Raw genomic sequence first — 22,209 nt, 5'->3', positions numbered from 1 at the left:
GCTCTTGCCATTTTTCTCTGGATGATTTAGAAAACAAACCTTTCCTAAGAATGCAACCTTTCTTCAAATTCTTTTTTAAAGATACACAGAAAGAGAATCATAAACAGAGAGAAATAGTAAAATAGAGAAACTCAACCAATACCCAGGTTCCCAGCACTTTGTCACATAGGTTTTGTCTTGTGTTTCTTTTTTTTTTTCACCCCAAAATATGGACATTCTTCTCCATCCCCTGCCCCTCTCCACCAGTCTCAGGAGTTTGAGGTTATCCTTTCACACAATTGGTTGTACTTTCACATACATGCATTCTGTATCTATGAGCAACGTAAAGACAGCTGAGTGCATATGGGGATGAAATCAGTTTCCCAGTCCCCTGGGGTGATGGTGTGGCCAGTGAGAGGAGCTGGAAGCCCGGGGGTGTGAGGAAATTCACATAAAAGGGGCTGACCCAAACGCGAGGTAACCCTTCTGGCTCTCGCCCTTCCCCATCTCCCCACTGAAAATTCGGAATGTGATGCGTGAGTTCTACAGCCACTCACCTTAGGGATGGAAGCCACAGGTAGGGGCCGCAGGACAGCAGGACAGGAGCTGAGGTCTTACTTGGTCCTGGACCAACGACCAACGATTTTTCTTATGTGAGCAGTTAAGCGCCAGGGTGTGTAAGCCAGTGTTACCGGGTTACTGGCAGACAGACGCAATTGATGACAAAGACTCTGACAAACTGCCCTTTAAAGGGGTGGCAGCAACTTTCACCGTCACCAGCAGATGTTTTAAGTCTTTTCAATTCTGGCCAGTGTGATCAGTGACAACTGTAACCTCAAAGTGGGTTTCCTGGGAATTTCCTGACCTAGTGAGGCTGCACGTCTTCACACGTGTGTCCATGCTGCCGCCCCTTAGGGAACTGCTGATGCTTCCAGGATATCAGCTTCCTGGCTTGTAAATGGGGAAAATCATAGCGCCTAGGATGGCACAGGATCACCCTAGTCGCACAGGCGATTAAAGGAGGAATTATTAGTAAACTGCTGGGAACAGAGCCTGGGACACGGTGAGTACTTGGAAACTGGGATCATATATCGGTCACTAGGTTTCCTCTCCTGCAAAACACCTACACTTACCTCTTTACTTTGGCTTTTACTTCCCTTGTGAACACTGGATCAACCTGAAAAGAGACAAAGATGGATTTTAGGAAAAGCCGGAAGTGAATCTAAGTCTCAAGAGAATTGCAGATTATGGCAAGAGAGCCAAACCTAACAATTCAGAAAGGGAAAAAACAAATCAAATAGGAAATAATATCCCCGAGTCCAGCTACTACAAAGCAATAAAGGAAAGAGAAGGACTTGAGAGAAAGTTTAAAGAAATATACATGTAGAGTCGTCCCACAGGGGGTTGGTGCCAGGACCCCTTCAGATACCGAAATCCGCAGAGGCTCAAGTCCCTTATATAAGATGGTGTAGTGCTTGCATATGACCTATGCACAGCCTCCTGCATACTTTAAATCCCTCTAGATTACTTACAACACCAATATAATATAAATGCAATGGAATAGTTGCCAATGCACAGCAAATTCAAGTTTTGCTTTTTGGAACTTTCTGGAATTTTTTTCTGAATATTTTCCATCCATGGTTGGTTGAATCCGCAGATGCAGAACCCACAGATACAGGGGGACAACTGTATTCCTGTTTCCTGTTGGGCCTGTAAGGTAAGAGCCTGGTGAAGCCCCAGGTACAAAAGTGCAAGAGCCGTCCACCCAACTCAAGGTCTTGAAACAGAAGTCATTTACAGTCAAGGGAAAATCGGACAACACAACATTTCACTGGAAGGATTGTCTGGCTCATTACAGTGGTGGATTTTGTCATAAAACCTTTGAGGCAGAAGGAGTTGGAACCCTTGGTACATCTAAGACAAAGGATCTGACCACATTAAAATTTTATTTTTAACAGGGAGCCTTCCCAGACACACAATTTTAAAGCCAAGGGCACATCCATGAGCTGATACATGGGAAGCAAAATGTGGTCTGTCCATACAATGAAATATTATTCAGCCACAAAAAGGAATGAAGTACTGATTTATGCTACAATGTGGATGAACCTTGAAAGCATGATGCTAAGTGAAAGAAGCCAGACACAAAAGGCCATAAACTGTGGCTCTTTTTAATGTGAAATGTCCAGAATAGACAATTCCATAGAGAAAGAAAGTAGATTAGTAGTTGCTAGGGACTGGGGGGTGGGGAGAATGGGGAATGACTGCTAATGAGTATGGGATTTTTGAGGGGGTGATGAAAATGTTCCAGAATTAGATAGGAGTGATGGTAGCAACACTTTATGACTATACTAAAAACCATTGGATTATATACTTTAAAACGGTGCATTTTATGGCATATGAATTATATTTCAAGTTTTAAAAAGCCAGGTCCAGGTCTTCCCTGGTGGCACAGTGGTTAAGAATCCACCTGCCAATGCAGGGGACATGGGTTCGAGCCCTGGTCCGGGAAGATCCCACACGCCGCGGAGCAACTAAGCCCGTGTGCCACGACTACTGAGCCTGTGCTCTAGAGCCCGCGCACCACAACTACTGAAGCCCGTGTGCCTAGAGCCCGTGCTCCGCAACAAGGGAGGCCACCGCAACGAGAAGCCCGCACACCGCAACGGAGAGTAGCTCCCACTCGCCGCAACTAGAGCAAAGCCCGCGCGTAGCAACGAAGACACAACCCAGCCAAAACTAAAAAATAAATTAATTAATTAAAAAGCCAAGTCCAACATTTTAAATAGTTACAATCTAATATGCTTGAGTCTTCATTTCACTCCTATTTCACATCTGGAGGAAATGTGTCCTTGGGGACAGGCACCGTGTTTTGTCCTATTGCATCCCTGGTGGTCAATATGTTTGTTGAATTAATGCAAAATTTAATAGCAGTGTTTTCAAGCTGGTCCGCTCTACCAACATTTTTGACGCCATGTGTTTTTAATCAGATTTGTATGTAGATATCCAGAGGCCAGAAGGAGAGGCGGTACAGGCTGAGAGGGGCTCTGGAGACAGACCACCTGGGTGAAACCCCCCCAAAACCAGTCACGAGTCACATGGCCGTGCATACATTAATGGACGTCTCTGGGCCTTGGGTTCTTCATCTCATAAAATGAGAAACACGTTCAGCGCTTACAGCTATTTCTGAGACATGGTAACTGCTATACAAGTAGTAGAAGGAAACAGAAAAGAATAAGAATGAAATCTGCAGATTGCACCACTAATACAAAAACATGTATACACTTAATCTCAAATGTGTACTTTCCCAGTGACACTGCCACACTTCTCAGCAAGAGGAAGACACCTGGACACCTGAAGGTAATCATCGTACCCACGGAGGAGCACACCTTATTCCCAACCATCAGAAGCCAAACTATAATACTCTCTGTGCACAATGAGCTCTTCTCAGGTCAATTTACTTACTGAGGTACCAGGAGGATCTTAAGGGATACTTTTCCATCTGTCACAGCGTTCCTATGAGCCTAGTTAGGATGGAGCTGCAGAATATATTTATCACATCTGGTTCATCCAACTGCAAACTCTTCAGTGAAATAACCAGTAGACTGGTTTTGCCCTGCACCACCCCTCCAATGGTTTTATTAACAATGAAAACAATTTTAAAATAACTGACAAAATATTTTTAAATTTATGCTCGTGTAAGACAAATTTCTAAACGTGTCTTCAAAGATAGAGGCAGGGCTTCCCTGGTGGCGCAGTGGTTGAGAGTCCGCCTGCCGATGCAGGGGAAGCGGGTTCGTGCCCGGGTCCGGGAAGATCCCACATTGCCGCGGAGCGGCTGGGCCCGTGAGCCGTGGCCGCTGAGCCTGCGCCTCCAGAGCCTGTGCTCCGCAGCGGGAGAGGCCACAACAGTGAGAGGCCCGCGTACCACACACACACACAAAAAGATAGAGGCAGATGAGGGTGTAAGCACATTTTACGAATGCAGTGTCTGCCGGCTTGTCCTGTTACTAATGAGCTTAGAAGTGAAAGCAGATTCAATTTCTATTCTCATTCATGCTTCACCAGTACGTACCAGGAATTACAATCCAAGTCAGTTTAATGAATATGATATCCCTAGAGAGTTTATCATACTAACTGAATAATTTTGTGTTTTCCAGAAACTTCATTTAAGTTCCACTTGGCAAGGAAATGCTGTGTGTGTGTGTGTGTAACCCCAAATCCTTCAAACTACTCACACGCCCGAGATGTATCCCAAGGAACCAGAAATGCAAAGCTCACTTCCATCCCCGAGGTCATAACATCACTTTGACGGCGGACACAGCAAATCTGGATGCTTAAAGAAACTGAAATTATTCCTAGACTTTTTTTATAGCTTAATTTATTTATTTATTTATTTTTTTTTTTTCTTTTTTGCGGTACACGGGCCTCTCACTGTCGCGACCTCTGCCATTGCGGAGCACAGGCTCCGGACGCGCAGGCTCAGCAGCCATGGCTCATGGGCCCAGCAGCTCCGCAGCATGTGGGATCTTCCCAGACCTGGGCACGAACCCGTGTCCCCTGGCATCGGCAGGCGGACTCTCATCCACTGCGCCAACAGGGAAGCCCGCTTAATTTATTTTAATAACAAACTTGCAGGAACAGTACAGAAGACACAAACCGCTAAACACAGGTATGTAAAGCAACTCAGAAAAGTGTAGTGAATGGATGGAATCTACCGTACGATTAAAATGCTGCAAAGACCATTTAGTTGCCATTAGCTGGAAATTTACTTGTTTTAAATATCAGATGATATCGCTTTATATGGAATCTAAAAAAATGATACAAACGAACTTATTTACAAAACAGAAATAGACTCACAGACCTAGAAAACAAAACTATGGTTACCAAAGGGGAAGGGGGGGGGATAAATTAGGAGTTTGGTATTAATAGATACACACTACTATATATTAAATAGGTAAACAACAAGGTCCTACTTTATGGCTATACTCAATATTTTGTATAATATATACTATATAACTATACTCAATATCTTGTAATAATCTATAATGGAAAAGAATCTAAAAAAGAATAGAGATACATATATATGTATTTATGTATAACTGAACCACTGTGCTGTACACCTGAAACTAACACAACACTGCAAATCAACTATATTTCAATAAATATTTTTTAAAAAAGAAATTTACTTGCTTTAAGAAAATCCAAACGCTGGAATTATCCAGAATATTTTAACAGGTTTATTTATAATTTTTATAAAATTCAACTTCTGAAGCTTGTTTACTGAAACATTATGACCTGAATTACTGTCTCTGCTTTTACATTAAAAATTCACATACAAAATGAAACTGGAAAAACTGCCAATCCCTGATTTCTGCCCCCTATTTTTCCACTCGGGAAGCAAACACTTAGGTACCTTTTGTGTCCATCGGCGGGCAAAAAACCTAACGTTCGGAACTATCAAAGAAGAGAATTTCTTTGAAACAATGAAAGGTTTCCCATCTGAGTCATCTTAAGCATGTTCTCATGTAACATGTAAGCAGCATGCTGGCTGGATGTCCTTTGGCCTAACTATTACACATTGGGCATGGATCGCACACAGGTTGGTGTCTTCCAAAAAGACCACCAGACGGGCTTTGCTGGCCTCTCTCAAAGCACAGATAGCTGCACTCTGAAAGTGCAGATCTGTTTGGAAGTTCTGAGCAATTTCTCGCACCAGACACGGGAAGGAACGCCTGCCAATCAGAAGTTCAGTGGACGTGATAACGTCTTTTTTCCGCGAGCTGCTACAGTCCTGTAACGATGAGTTTCTGCACCTCTCCAGTACAGGGCGCACTCTTTTTATTTTATTTTATTGAAGCATAGTTGATTTACGATGTTGTGTTAATTTCTGCTGTATAGCAAAGTGATCCAGTTTTTTATATATATATATATATGTAACCTTCATATTCTTGATACTGAACATAGTTCCCTGTGCTCTACAGTAGGACCTTGTTGTTTATCCATTCTGTATGTAATAGTTTGCATCTGCTAATCCCACACTCCCACTCCATCCCTCCTCCACCCCCCCAACTCCCTCCCCTCCCCCGCCCCGCCCCAGCAACCACAAATCTGTTCTCTGTGTCTGAGTTTGTTTTGAAAAGAAGTTCATTTGGGTCATACTTTAATTCCACACATAAGGGATATCATATGATATTTGTCTTTGTCTGACTTACTTCACTTAGTATGATAAGCTCTAGTTGCATCCATGTTGCTGCAAATGGCATTATTTCATTCTTTTTATGGGTGAGTAATACTCCATTGTATATATGCACCACATCTTCTTTATCCATTCATCTGTCGATGGACACTTAGGTTGCTTCCATGTCTTGGCTATTGTGAATAGTGCTGCTGTGAACATAAGGGTGCATGTACCTTTTAGAACTATAGTTTTTTCCAGATATATGCCCAGGAGTGGGATTGCTGGATCGTGTGGTAGCTCTATTTTTAGCTTTTTAAGAAACCTACATACTGTTCTCCCTAGTGGCTGCACCAGCTTACATTCCCACCAACTGTGTAGGAGGGCTCCCTTTTCTCCACACCTTCTCCAGCATTATGACTTGTAGACTTTTTGATGATGGCCATTCTGACCAGTGTGAGGTGGTACCTCATTGTAGTTTTGATTTGCATTTCTCTAATAGTTAGTGATGTTGAGCACCTTTTCATGTACCTGTTGGCCATCTGTATGCCTTCTTTGGGGAAATGTCTCTTTAGGTCTTCAGGGAGAACTCTCGCAAGAGGCTTTTGTAGTCAGTTGCTTCCTGGGGGCTTCACCCTCCGTGGACTTGCAGGCAGTCATTTTTGCAGGAGCCACTGAACAGAGACCTCCTTACTCAGCCCCCTTGTCCTTAGGCTGGAGCTCTGCAAGCTAGGGGCAACAGTGGGGTGACAGAGGGACACAAGGAACTACGAACACAATGCTATTGCTAGAAAGATCTTTAAAGAATAAGCTCAGAGCCATGCACGATTTATTGCTTAGTGTTGCTGTTAACAGTCAGTACTCACTCGCTGCTTACTCTGGGCCTAAGCTATTCCACGTCCTATGTGTGCATGACTTCTTGCCAACAGTCCTGCAATCATCATCCCCACTTTAGGAGGGAGGCCAGTGGAGCTCAGAGAGCTGGTGTAACTTAGCCAGGATCACCCAGCTAGGAAGGTGCTGGGCCAGGAGTCAAACTCAGGCAGTCTGACTCTGGAGACAGCACTCTTACCCAAGTTCCACTGCCCCTCTGGTTTCTACTCAAAGGATTTTTATCATATAGTTTATGCAAAGCCCATGAGGGTTATGGAACCCCCACCTACTTACTTATTTATGTCACAGCGAAGAACAAACCTGACTCCATATTGGATCTGTTTCTTTTACTTTAACTTTTATATTCTATTGCTTTTGCTACAAGTTAATAATGTTGCCTGTAGCCTGAAATATACAAGAGCCCATTCTTAAAGCTGTAACACTTTTCCATTCATACGGAGATAAAAAGCTGCAGAACAGAGAATAACATTTGTCTTGCTGGAAGTTTACAGGAACAGTGTGATCTGACTTTCACGAACAGCTGCAAGAACAAAGGATTCCAAGAAGTCTGTGACAACCAACCACACCCCCTCCACTTTTAGTATAAAAGAAGCCTGAATTCTAACTCAGGGAAGACGGTTCTTTGGGACACTAGTCCACCATCTTTGCGGTCTGCTGGCTTTCCAAATAAAGCTGCTGTCCCTTGCCCCAGCTACTTGTTTCCTGACTTACTGGCCTGTGGTGCGGTGGGTAACATGAGCACGGACTCCGTAACACTTACTCTCCACTTCTCACCTCTCTCCTAACTGCATGTCTTCCTCTCCACCAGGAATGCCACCCTCTGTCCCTAAAACCCATTCATCCCCCAAGGCACAGACAAATGTCAACTTTCGGAGAAACTCTGCCCAGTTATCCAAACCAGAAGTAACATCTCCTCCCAAACTTTTCTACCCCCTCCCACCAAAAGTGGGCCTACTTTTTGGGGGTACTTGTCCATCTCTTCTCCTTAGACATGTTCATTTTCCTCCCAATGTCATGCTAGTTCTATACTGGCTCTACCTTTCCATTTCCCACTTCTGATCCTTTTCCTTCAAATTATCCTAAACCATCGAATTGCATTATATAACCCTAACATCCCATCATGAAAAGATAAACAGTGCAATGTTAATTCTGACATGCATGTTTTACTTATGATAAATTTTAGTTAGAAATTCTTCTTGTTTTCAATTTTTTTAATAAATTTATTTAATTTATTTTTGGCTGCGTTGGGTCCTCGTTGCTGTGCACAGGCTTTCTCTAGTTGCAGCGAGCGGGGGCTGCTCTTTGTTGTGGTGCGCGGGCTTCTCATTGCGGTGGCTTGTCTTGTTGCAGAGCACGGGCTCTACGCACATGGGCTTCAGTAGTTGTGGCTCGCAGGCTTGGTAGTTGCGTTTCACGGGCTTAGTTGCTCCGCGGCATGTGGGATCTTCCTGGACCAGGGCTTGAACCGTGTCCCCTGCATTGGCAGGCAGATTATTAACCACTGCGTCACCAGGAAAGCCCCACTGTTTTTAATTTTTTTAAACACTTTTCTGCTCTCATGATTAACTATTTAGGGGAAAAGAATTCATGAAGGGAAAAAAATTTTTTTACAAGACAGCTGAAACACCTAACCCTTTAACTACAATTTTGAAGGTATAACATCAAGTTTCAAGTTGAAAGTACAAACTGCATTAAACTTTTCTGGGTTTGTCTTCCACATCAGTTCATTTTCAAATCTCTTAGTGAAGCCAAGGGGAACAAAACACAAGGCAAAGAAAAAAGAAGGGTAGATATTTTTATTTAATGAAAGCACATGTTATGAAATTTTAAAAAGCGAAAGCACTGCAAGCAGCAGAGAAAATTCTCATTTCCTCCTTCTAAGCTTATTTACTTTCTAGCAAAATATATTGTCTCAACTCCCAGGCTTAAGGAAAATCATCTTTGATATACGAAGTTATGGTGGAAAGTCATTAAGCTGTCATGCTCGAGTCGAAATGTTCCTACCACAATGCTTATCAAAGAGTATCAGAAAATGCACCCACTCCGGGCACCCCCCGCTGCGAGCAGACACCACATGCTTTGCCGAGATGGTTGTACCAAGAGATCAAAAGAAGCTTTAATAGAAAACCAATGCCTTAAACCATTCTGCAGCTAAAACAGCATTCTAGCATGTCAACACAGAAAGGAAACATCAGCACAGAAAGTTCTTTCATTTAATGCCCGTACAATGCCGCCTACGAACCAGGCGCTGGGCCAAGTATGCACTCACTTTGGCCTCTCAAGAAACGATGAGGCAGGTTACGTTTTCTTAGTCACACCCACTTTATAGATGGGGAAAACTGAGGCCCAGAGCAGTGAAGTGCACCCAGCTAGCACACAACCGCTCTACTACACAGCCATGCAAGACTACACTTTGCCTGACACAGATGATGCAATCTTGGTCCAAAGGTGTTAACTAACTTGCCAGCAGCAAACACTAATGAAGGATTAGATAGATTTCACAGGGGACTGAGATCCCGCTTTTTGAAATGTTCTTGCTAAGAATGACCACAGAAGGAAACGTATGTATCGCATCTAAAATATAAAGCACACACAAGAACATTTACTCTCCTGTTTTATAAATCGTTGGCAGAAAGGTGACGCCACTCCAAAAGCAAAGCAATACTATTCCAGAGAAGAGTGTGACAAATGCCTTCTGAGCCCGGCCACTGGACATGGCAGGAACAAAGGTGAATGCGCTATGCAGTCCAGGCCCTGGGCTCCCCTGTCCTGGCAGACACACCTCTAGCCTGCACTGACTCTGTTACGTTAACATGTCTTGGAGAAGAGCTCTGACCTCTGAAGGTATTCAGTCCTTGTCTGAGCACTCGTAAGCACAAACAGCTGATCCGCGTGTGCCACGTGCTCATCCAGCTTTTGCTTTCACTATCTGGCATCCATTTCACCTCTTCCGCTTCGTCTGGGCGTCTTCCTCACCTCCTCCCACCGCATGTGGTCTGGTGGAAGTGGAATCGGGTGCCCGTTCCTCTCCTTACAGAAGGGCGGATGTAACCCACACTGGACCGTGGACCTTGAAGGGAAAGATCCAGAGACTAAGCAACGGATGCAGCCAAACCTGGTCTTCAGCCTCCGCAACACTTCTCTTAGTAGCCCTTGTCGCCTCCTAATGAATTCCCTCGGGCTGAAGCTGGACTGATGCGGCACCCAAGGGGGCACTGGCTGAGCTGCGTAGCCAGGTCTTCACTGGGCTCTCAGATCTGACCAGGCTCCGCGCAGAGACGTGGACAGAGAGAGAGGGAATCACTGCTGCATGCACTGCAATTATTCCCTAATAATAGGCCCTAGTAATAGGTTAGTTAATAATAATTAACTAACAGAATCAATGCAATTTTGTACTAAGAGACCCTGCACGTGACCTGGAAAGGCTACAGTCCTCCAAAAGTGTGTAATTTAGACTTAAAGACTTTATTCAATCACTGAGCTTAGCAGTTAACAAAGAAAAAGATGAATGGAAGAAGAGTGTACTCACAGTAGATGTCGAAAATAATTGTAACACTCAGGGTGTTTGATCTGCTCTAAGAGATAATGGTTACAAGATGAATCTTAATGTGTCCTAAGATTTGCCCTCTGACCCACTTCTCAAATCTATTTCCAAAAGATCAGCATATTAACCCATAACATTGTAGCAAATATTCAACGTCAAATGTAAAATCCTTTTAGTCTCCTCCTACATCTGAATTCAAAAGTGATGTTGGGGACTTCCCTGGTGGCGCAGTGGTTGAGAGTCTGCCTGCCAATGCAGGCGACACGGGTTCAAGCCCTGGTCTGGGAAGATCCCACATGCCGCGGAGCAACTAGGCCCATGCGCCACAACTACTAGCCGGCACTCTAGAGCCTGTGAGCCACAAACAACTACTGAGCCTGCACGTCTGGAGCCTGTGCCCCGCAACAAGAGAGAGGCCTGCGCACCGCGATGAAGAGTGGCCCCCGCTCGCCGCAACTAGAGAAAGCCCTTGCACAGAAACGAAGACCCAACACAGCAAAAATAATAAATAAAGACGCTTTCATTAAAAAAAAAAATAGAAAAAGTGATGTTAAATTGAATTCTTGACGCTGAAAACCGATAGATGCTTGGAAATCTTATAATGATGGTGGGGAAGAGCTTGGGTCAGGAGAAGCACATCTGAGCCAGCCCAAGATTTGGGGAGGGCATCTTTCACTGAGGAAGCAGCCAATGCACTGGCTTTCAAGAGGGAATATGTGTAGTGGATGGAGACACACACACACACACACACACACACACACACACACACACACATACACACATACCATCAAGCATGGCCCAAGTCAGTGTTGTCCAAACTTCAGATCAGGGAGCACATCATGAAATCAATTTTGGAATAAAAATAACCTTTGTTTTAATGACATGGAATAGCAAAGCAGAGACATAGAACAGGTTTTTTAAAACAACAGAGTGTGTGAAATACATGAAGCAGGAGTATTGTTTAATAAAGCTTGTTTCTGGGGTGTGTGTGTGTGTGTGTGCTTTACTGAGCAAATCTCAGTAAAGTTCTGGGCTGAGTGTGCCTGCCTGCACAGGGCCAGGTGCTTACAGCTGGCTTTGCTAAGCAGCAAATTTGCAACCCAAGGATGCCTTTCTCCGTTTCCTTGAGGGCTTTTAATTATAGAGAGTGGAGTGCCTTGTGCAAGAAGTGTTTGTGAACTGTTACTAATTCATGGCAATGAACTTAAGGGCTAGCAGCTCTCAGATCATAACTCTTCACCACCCTTCACTCAACAGCTCCCTTTCACGGCTCCTCTTCCTCTCGTTCATTCCCTGTTGCTCTGTGTTCCCACTCCACCCAAGCAAACCAGCTCGGTGGCTGAAGATGCAGCTTCAGAACGGGCGCACAGGGGCCTTGGGGGGGCGCGTTCTACAAGACTAGTCCCAGACCTGCATTTGCCCAGTAAGCATCCTGTCCTCAGGTATATCAGAGATTTATTAGACTAGTTTGGAAAAAGAGAGGAGGGGCCCCTGGAATTGCGGAAGCACTTAAGCTTCCCAAGACACGTCTTTCCATGGTCCCTGCAAATCTGCTTTGCCCGCCCAGCTCATGTCACCCTCTGCTCCCTGATCCTTAATAGGCAAAGTCATGACAGCCTTTGCTCAAAACCACTTAGGATTGCCTCCCTCTGGAAGTTACAAAAGAGAAAATACAGAGATGCATTTTGTAGGGCCAACAAGGCAAACAGAGAGAGAGAGAGAGAGAGAGAGAGTGTGTGTGTGCGTGTCTGTGTGCGCACACGTGAACAAGCATAAGTACGTTTGTCTAATTAGTTCCCAGCAGTTAAAAATAAGACATTTCACACACACGGGCATTTTTTCAAAAGAGAGGAAGAAAAAGGCCTCTGGATGGTGGCTTCTCTTGCAAGGCTGACAAGGGAGCCTGCATCTTTGAATGCAAACCCTGCTGTGGCTGAATCCTGCCCCGCCCACCATTCATTCCACAGTTGGCCACAGTCTCCACCCTCCCCTACCGCCTCCCAACCCGGAGCCTGAGGGAGCCTGACAAGCCTGTAGTGAAATTAGGAGGAGACACATTTTTTACACTCACTGCTCTTTTAAAATTAGGCAAACTAAAGTTAGAGGGAAAGTTGTATGTTCCAAAAACACGTGGCAAAATAAATATCTTTGTCCTGAGAAGCGAAAAGCCTTCCTAATTGTTTACTGTAAAAAACAATACAACAGTGTTTCTTCTAAAGGACTATGACTTAGGAAGCCTGTATGAAACAAATGGCATCCTTCACCTGTAGGCAACTGAGTTAAAGATGAAGATGCTTAATAAATGCAGGAAAGCACCACGTGTCCTGGTCACTCCCTCTTCTCTGACCTCTGTATCAGCTCAAATGCTGCCTTGGTCTTTATGTCTCTGGAAAAGGGTTTCTGGCACATATTTAGTGCTAAACTAGTGCTTCGAAGTTTGCCACCTCCCTCTAGGTTTCCTTAAAAGGAAACACGACAGAAAAAGTCAAACAGAGAAATCAGATCATCATTACCCCGATGTTTGCGAACGTTTTTCTCCACCAAGCGTTGTTCTTTTGGTATTTCTTCCACTGGGCACACCGATCGATTCTCGATAAAAACTGTTTCCCAAACTTTGGCTATTTGCGTACTGTCACAATTTGTCACATCTGTGCCCCAGCTGTACTATTGCTTATTTACTACTTTTTGTGACATCAATTCATTTTTAAAGGAAATTTTCAAGCGTAGGAAAGCAAGTATCACACACCATAAGCAGAACAAAACCATAAAAGTAGAAACAATGGAAAACAAGCCACATTACTAAATTCTTTCAGGATAACTGTTGTTGCCATGGCTCTAACCTCAGGCCTTCCTTCTTGGTTAGCAAGGAATTTAGCATCAAGCTAAAACTTTTTGAGTCAATCATGCTCTTCGAACAGCAGGATGGAAAGAGAATAAAATAATAATAATAGTAAGAACTTTGCCACTATGGGACCTAACATTCATTATTCAACATGCATTCGTTAGTGCACTAGGGATTATCTTGTTAACCATCAGAAGGCTGGCCCTGAGCGTGTGATGGATGGGGGTATGTGCGTGCCTGTGTGTGTGAGTGTCTGTTATACCAACAAAGAACATGGATGATGGGGTGATTCATCTTCCACGTGACAACCAATGTGGCTACACAGATTCTAGCCCTTGCTATGTTTTTAGGCTAGAGGGCCTTTTTCGAGGTAAATGTACTATTTCCAAAGGTCTTTAGTATTCTAAAGAAAAGCTTGCCACCCCCTGCATGCTCGGTGGGTCCCTAGGGAACTAGGAAACCACGAGAGGAGGAATTACAGAACAGAACAGGGAGGTCATGCAGGCATTTAACGTGCACAGACTCGGCCATCCGGCTGGGCAAAAGGGAAAGGAAGCGTGAGTCGTCCTAGGGTGCACTGTGCAGCCCTGGCACAGAAGCCCCACGAAGAAAAGAAAAGGCCTTGCTACTGCAGTGTTACATCCCACTTGGTGGGATGCGTACTTTATTTTCCAAACTGCTTGGAGCAAATCAGTGTTCACTTTCATGAGATGACCAGTGTGTCACCACCCAGATTCTCTGCTTCCTGAGTGCTTAGAATTGACTCTGGAACAGAGCACATGCTTGCTCCGGATCTGCCGGAGGGGAGAGCGGATATCCCGAGTCCCGGGGAGAGAGAGGCAGCACCTCCAAGCCCTGCCACTGGTCTCTGTTCCCCGGACAACGGCCACTGACAGGCAAGGACATGCCCCAGTGCAGACTGTATTTCTTGTGCTTTTCCACCCCACTCGGCTCCTGACTGCAAGTCAATGGCTTAATCCGGTGCTCGGGTGAAGGAACAGCTCTGTGTTTGTCAGGTGAGCACTTCCAGGAAGTTTCAGAGATGATCTGGACCACATGGAACGTGTGTCTCATACACCGACTTACATGGACTGTCTTCATATGACTCCTCTGTATTCCCGTAAGAATTTCTTACCCTTTGTAGCAATAAGTTCATTGTGAAGACTTATAAAGCCTCATAATCTTTCACCTTGGTCTGGTGTTCATTGTTAAAAAGGCAAACAGACTATTTACTTAAGAAAGCAAGAAACTTTGGGTTAGAAAAGTAACAGAAACTAATTTTAGAAAATGCATAAGAAGAATAAAGAGGAAAACACAGAGGAGATCAATGCTTACGGCAGATCAACTTACTTCAGGGCCAACGATAACCATATAAACACTGGGCTCCTCTTGATGCCATTCTTGGGGAGGAAAAAAGAAAAAAAAAAGACTTTTAAAACGGTTTTAAGTCACAGCTGAAAACATAAATCAGTTTAATATTGATTACGCTACAATATAAATTATTTCATATCATTTTGCTTTCATTCATATTAGTCAACTTATAATTATTTTAAATGTAAGTATGTGACATCTTATGGTTTTAAGGAAAATATTTTTTTCTAGCACGTTGCACATTATTCAGAGCTCTAATTTATTAGGTAATTAGGATGGATACGCCATCACAATTCAGTATGGATTTTAGAATACACTGAAGCGTCTATAGATTAACTTAAGCAACACAACAAAACTCCAAATGTATCATACAAATTGGCATGTGTAAAATATTGCCAGATAAAATTATTTTAGACTTATCATCATTGGCTATGTTTTATGATTTCCTCAGAAGCTGAGGGCACAGGGAAGTAGGAAACAACTACTGAAATGACTACACAGCGAGGTTATTTTTCTGGTTGTTTCCAAAGTAACAATCTAGAAACAGTTCTGCTGATGGGAAAAAAAAATGAGAAAACTCAAAGTCCTAAGGAGAGACATGTGAAGACAGGGACCCCAGTGGAATTCCGCAGGTGAAGGGTCCCCTGAGAACACATACCTGAGAATGCATCCACCAGATAGAGAGGGTCTTTCACCTGTCGGAGTCCACAGATCAGGAGAAACACGTGTAGACTGTCAGCACTTTGGTTAATCTCTGCAACAGAAGAGTTCAGGGTATTTTCAATGAAGAGGACTTGAATCGATGACCCAGTGACCATGTCCCCGCAGACACAGCTCAGAGGCTGCTGGGCTCTGACCTCTCAGGCAGCTGCTCCCACACCTAAATTTTATCTTCATTTCACTGCATGAACTAACCGTTCCTCCTGGTGAATCAACCTGAGCTGAACTTGGCCTAATAAAGTAAAGGTACTTTTGCTGCAGTGCAGAAGGATGAGGCGATAAGAACTGACTCAGTTATTACTGAAATGTCAGCCACAGGTCCTAGAAAATATTTCCATGCAATTCCAGTTAGGAAGAATCTTTTCTTTAGGAAACTAGAAAGATGGTTTATATAGGAATGTCCTCTTGAGTTCGTATATGTCTATATATAGGGACACACGCGTAATGTATACGTGCCCACAGATACGTGAAATAAGAGGTTTGGGTTTGTTACATTGAAAGTCGTCGTGTAAGGCGAGTTGCAGGTGACCACACTCTTTGTGGTCCCTCCCAGCAAGAGGTGGAACCCATTTCCCCACCCTTAGACGCTGGGCTGACCTGGTGACTGGTATCAATAACAGAGCGGGAGTGACTTCTAAGTCTTGGCCGTGGGAAGCCTGGTGTGCAGCGTCCCCACCCACTGGGATGCTGCTGCCTTACAGTCAGGCCTGCCTGCCTCCTTAGGAGAGATCCAACAACCCATGCAGGACCCGTCAGGCTTCAGCCCAACTTACAAGTGAGCCCAGCACACACAGTGGAAGCAGGGATGACCCAAGTCCAAACCGCCAATCCGCAAAATCATGAGAAAATCCATGGCGGTTGTTTTAAGTCACCATTTGTTGAGGAGGTTTGTTCGGCAGATCATGCCGTCAACAGAAATACTGGGAACGTTCCCCGGTAGTCTAGTGGTTAAGATTCGGCGCTCTCACTGCCACGGCCTGGGTTCAATCCCTGGTCGGGAACTGTGATCCCACAAGCCACATGGCATGGACCCCCACAAAAAGAAAAGAAAAGAAGCCACCCTGCCTTCTTTATAAAATTTCATTAAAGAAAAAGAAATTATTAATATTAACCCAAGCTAGCCTAAAACTTCACTATTTCCAAACATATGTAATTGGACATAAAATCATACAAGAAGAAGGTTTTTCATTCATTCATCCCATTCTTTTTTTTTTTTTTTTTTTTTTTGCGGTGCGGGCCTCTCGCTGTTGTGGCCTCTCCCGTTGCGGAGCACAGGCTCCGGACGCGCAGGCTCAGCGGCCATCACTCATGGGCCCAGCTGCTCCGTGGCATGTGGGATCTTCCCGGACCGGGGCACGAACCCATGTCCCCTGCATAGGCAGGCGGACTCTCAACCACTGCGCCACCAGGGAAACCCCATCCCATTTTTAATGCAAATAATTTCATTCCCTCTGTGTTTTAAGTCTTGAATAGTAATATAATTAGAACGAATGTAATAAGATATATTGACAGCACTCTCACACAATCACAAATGCTAATAATAATAATAAGAAGAATACATAACCAGCACTGGAGAAAGTCTTTAATGAAGTGTTAAGATTCAGATGTCCTCTTAGAAAAACCTTAAACCATTATTACTGTCTCTGAATTGACTGTTGACAGTTTCATTGAGATATGTTGAGTTTTTTTGGTTATATATTTTTCCTGTATTTTCAGTATTGAAACTAACCTTAGAAATACAGACCTTCGTGAATACTTCTTTGACCAAAGGTTTAAGCTAGAGGCTATGTCCAGAATTTGAATTTGAGATCAGAAGAATCTGAGGTCAGGCATTTGAATCTGGGCTCAGGAGACAAACTCTCCTCTTTAGTAAATGATGGAGGGGACTTCCCTGGCAGTCCAGTGGTTAGGACTCCACGCTTCCACTGCAGGGGGCACAGGTTCAACCCCTGGTCAGGGAACTAGGATCCTGTGTGCTGAGTGGTGCGGCCATAAAGAAATAAAATAAAAATAATAAAAAATAAATAAATTTTTAAAAATGATACAAATTGAAGAATACCGTTAAGGAAAGGAAGGTCAGGTGTGAAAAACAGCCCAGACCCACATAGTTAGGCAAGAACCATCAATGAATGCTAAAACTGGTGAGGGGAAGTTTGATGAGGACAGAAATTACAAGTGCCTTCTCAAAAGTAACTTATTGATTACAAAGGAAATATAACACCTGGACATGGGGAAACCGAGAAAGACACCCGCTTAACTAAGGGAAGAAACCTTAACCCAGCGCACATGGCTTTATTTACACACACACACACACACACACACACACACACACACACAGAGTTGATATATTTTTTAAAAAATCACCAGTAATGGAAGAAGGTGATGTTATGTGTCTCCAGGTGTGATACAGTGAGAAGGATACAGCATCCCTTACATCATCATCATCATGTAAGTACATGGAATATCCATTCAACTATACAAAAGGAGTGAAAAAAAGGAAGGCGGAAGGAGAACCATGGAAGTACCAAAAAGAGGGGGAAATCAAAGAACCTGTATTACCACATTGAAAAAAAGTAAATACAGAAACAAAATAAACACAAAGACGGCATCCAGAGACAGCACCCAAAGAAAGCCCTATTTTAAGAACCGATGTGATGTCTCGGTAAAAAGGCTGCATCTAATTCTTTCTTTTTGCTTTATGGCAAGTGTAGATGTTGGAAACCTACTTTGTTGCTTGACTTCGATTTGACACGTGTTAGCTACTCAGAACAGCAGGTTCGGAAGACCCGCTGGCCTTCTGGTGAGGTAAAGCTGGAGAAACGTGGCCCTCTACGTACCCCAGGATCCCTAGGAAAGCCAAGCTCGAGAGACAATAATCCGTAATTTACAACACTGATCTTCACAATGTGCTGACTATGACTTACAGTAAGATGTACACACTATACTGCAACCCTGTACATGTGAAATATGTGTTTATACATACAGACACACAGACACGGTACAGTTTCAAAGAATCATTTAGATTTATTGCATACAGGCGCTCTGATATTTTCTATTCTATTTTTTAAAGCACTGCTGTCCAGTTCACTAAATGATTTTGAGATCCCCCCCAACCTACCAGACCCTAGAAGTAGACGGAGTTAAATCCCATATTCGCTTGCCTCTTTCCCCCTCTTCTTCCTGGGCAGGAGATCAAATGTCATGGGAATTTAGAAACCTATATTAGAATAGGATCAAACAAAGAACTTTGTCTTGTTCTTTGTCTTATTCTAGGATTTAAGGCTTTGTCTTATTCTAGGATTTAAAAAAAATTTTTTTTTAATTAAATGCAGAGACAACATTTGGGTTTGAGAGCTTACATGCACTTTTCCCATACACCAATATCGTTTTCAGGAAATGCAGTGCAAAAATCCTGATCAAACAACCAAGGTCTCAGGCCCGACCTCATGGATGCATCAACTCTAAGTAATTCCATTTCAGCTTCTCCCAGGGCCTTGGCCAACTTTAGGGAAATGTACCGTGTTCATTCTTAGATTTTTAAAAAAGAACTAAAACATACTGGCCTCTAGAGGTTTGGAGGTGAGGCAGGTACCTACCTAATTTTTTTTAGTGGATTTCATTTCCTCATTTTAACCCCAAGCTTATTTTTCTTCTCTTTACTTTTCCTCTCACATCTGGGATTCACAGAAGTCAAGGCTGGAACTCATCCCTTACAAATGCAACCATTTACGTGTCTTTCCGATATTACCATTTCCTGGAGAACGGTATTTTTATCTACAAAACGAAACGTGTTGATTTCATGGTCTGGCACCCTAGCGGTCCCAACAGACTAAGCACGACGCTCCCAAGTCCTCTAAGTGACTCATCCATCCGCTGGTTCTAGAATAGAAACCCGATCCACGTTTAAGCTACTTTCTTTGCCGTTTGCTATTCCAGCAGCTCTGTCATTTTTTTTTTTTCATGCCTGATTATAAGAGAATTCAAGAACTTCTGTTGATTAGACTTAGTGACTTTTAGCTGAAAAATCTCATTTGGGGGGCTGTGAACGCATATAGGGATCTAATGACATGAATTTTCCATGTGAAAAAACAAGTGAGAGGGCTTCCCTGGTGGCGCAGTGGTTGGGAGTCCGCCTGCTGATGCAGGGGACACGGGTTCGTGCCCCGGTCTGGGAAGATCCCACATGCCGCGGAGTGGCTGGGCCCATGAGCCATGGCCGCTGAGCCTGCGCGTCTGGAGCCTGTGCTCCGCAACGGGTGAGGCCACAACAGTGAGAGGCCCGCGCACCGCAAAAAACAAACAAAAACCAAAAAACAAGTGAGTTTTCCTAGGAACAGCCTGAGGAAGGAAAATATGACCATTTGAGTTTTGCATATGAGAGTTTCCATATAGAAATACAAATAGAGTTTTAAAGAAGAGAGAGAGAAAATTAGATAAACAGTGAAAATAGAAATAAAATAAAAACCAAGAAGGTGTGTCCGGGTCAAGTTTAAGCTTTCACAGTTTCGGGATTTGATGGCCTGAGAGGCACCATTACTCTAGATGCATTAGTTACTGGCATTTAAAAGCAAAAATCCTACATCACCGAATCATAACAACATTTAAGACGTACCTGAAAACACAAAGACCAGATAGCTAACTTGATGTCTAAACACATACCTTCGGATCAGAAGAGCTAATGAGAACATCGCGTGAAAAATTACAACAATACCACTTAGTGCCTTTCATCTATTTTATTCTTTATTTGTTCCTAGTTGACCTGTTTGATCATGGAATCTGGTTGGCATACAACTGATTTCATGTCTTAAACTAAGGAGACTTAGTTAATTTGTTAGCTTGGGCTTAGAGATATAACTGAACATTCTCAGCAAACCCGAGACATACCTTAAAGGGGAATAAACCCCGAAATTGACATCAGATATTTAAGAAGGTGACTATAAACCCTGGGGACTAATCGGCTACCCGCCTATTAATATTCAGTGTTCAGTGAGGCCCTTCCCAACCCACTCCCCTCGATTTCAAGGTTAACAATTCACAGGAATCCAGAGGGTGAGGATTTGATCACTAACGGTCTGCATCAAGTTCACTGTCACTTCTGTTTTCACTGTCTCAGCCCAGAGTGGAAGTGACAAAACACAATCATAGGTTTAGAATGCTCCAGTGGCCAGGGTGAGATAGAGGATGGGTGAGAAAGATGGTCTACCTCTGGAGTCTGAAAGTTGACAAAGATGAATGACTGTACAAATGAGAACAGACACCTGATCATAAAACCCTGAGACGCTGCTGAATTCTCCACCTGAACGCTTAAGCCATCCTCCAGCAGTCAGCTCCCGCAGTCCCCGCCGGAGCCTCCCTGAGCCCATATATTCTGAATGTATTTACAGCTTCTGATCGCACACATTAAGAGTGAAGTGAAGCCAACGTTCCCAAGAGGGGATGTTGTCTGCGGAGTATTTTAAATGTCCTGGCTATTCCGTTAATCACTCAACAGTAAGACTGGTGAAACAAGCAACCATCAGGGTACAGACCTTGATGACAAATCACTCTCCTTTTGGAAATTATGAATCTTAGTTACACCACAACAGTGACCTCTGATATACAGAAGATGGAATAACCTTACAACAGGCCTTTTTTTTTTTTTTTTTTTTTTTTTTTGCGGTACGCGGGCCTCTCACTGCTGTGGCCTCTCCCGTTGGGGAGCACAGGCTCCGGACGTGCAGGCTCAGCGGCCATGGCTCACGGGCCCAGCCGCTCCGCAGCATGTGGGATCTTCCCGGACCGGAGCACAGAACCCGTGTCCCCTGCATCGGCAGGCGGACTCTCAACCACTGCGCCACCAGGGAAGCCCACAACAGGCCATTTAAAATGGGCCTCCTGGTTCTGAATAATGGCTTACACCTCCTGACATGATAAAGCAATTGGATGGTGTGGGTTCATTTGTAATGCTGACAGGAGTTCTGCCATTCTTGCTGAGATTGATGTAAAACACTTGGAAAACTATTTCTAATCAAATGTTTGGAAATTTCTTCTTTTCAAGGGAAGCGAACGCTGACACGGAGCGCGTGTTGGAGGTTTTGTCTGAAGTTTTCGGAGTATAAACAGGCCTGGGGTGCCCTCCTGTCTGCTGAGGGCAGGGCGCTGAGTTTGCATTTTCACTCTCTTCTCTGACATTTACAGCAGGACCTGCAACTTCAACTCCTCATAATCGTACCCCCTGCCCTGTCGTCTTTAGAGAGAAGTATTTCAGGTTAAAAGAGATGACTTCTCAGGCCTCACATTGTATTTGCTGAGATAATTTTAGCTGTTCTAGTACCTTTACCAGAATTACAGGGCTGATCAGCCTGCAAGGCAGTTATAGTCCCAAATAGCATAAACTTATGGGCTTCATCTGCGGACAACTGAAGTTTTTACACTTCAAGACATTGTACAATACAATAAAATTTTGCTTAAACAGCGTTTTTATGCTTGGGTCATGCCATGCACAGAAAACACAGTGGTACCACACGTAGAGAAAATGGTGCCTCCCAGCTTCACTGATGGACGCGCACCCGGATGTCACCTTTCCGAGGTGACACACTTACACATCACGTAAGATGTGTGAAAGCTCTGGTTAAGTACATAATCTAATCCAGCAATTCTATTTTTAGGAATTGCTCCTATGAAAACAGTTGGGCAAACATATGA

At 43.8% G+C, this 22,209-nt stretch overlaps 1 protein-coding gene across 2 annotated transcripts in view; it reads right to left on the bottom strand.

Moving 5' to 3' along the window:
• The window catches only part of GLT1D1 (glycosyltransferase 1 domain containing 1), a 138,010-nt gene that overhangs the window by 74,218 nt on the left and 41,583 nt on the right, over positions 1–22,209 (bottom strand). For both annotated transcript variants that reach the window (XM_082853312.1, XM_082853311.1), the window contains exons 7-9: positions 15,464–15,559; positions 14,785–14,834; positions 1,113–1,156 (exon numbers count right to left, since the gene is read on the bottom strand). In XM_082853312.1, the coding sequence (XP_082709438.1) occupies positions 1,113–1,156; positions 14,785–14,834; positions 15,464–15,559 (190 nt within the window). The remainder of the gene's footprint in view (positions 1–1,112; positions 1,157–14,784; positions 14,835–15,463; positions 15,560–22,209) is intronic.

This window comes from Leucopleurus acutus (assembly GCF_964270905.1).
Source record: "Leucopleurus acutus genome assembly, chromosome: 13".
NCBI classification, from domain to species: Eukaryota; Metazoa; Chordata; class Mammalia; order Artiodactyla; family Delphinidae; genus Leucopleurus; species Leucopleurus acutus.
Note: the sequence above shows the minus strand (reverse complement) of the source record. Positions and strands in the feature narration are given on the sequence as shown.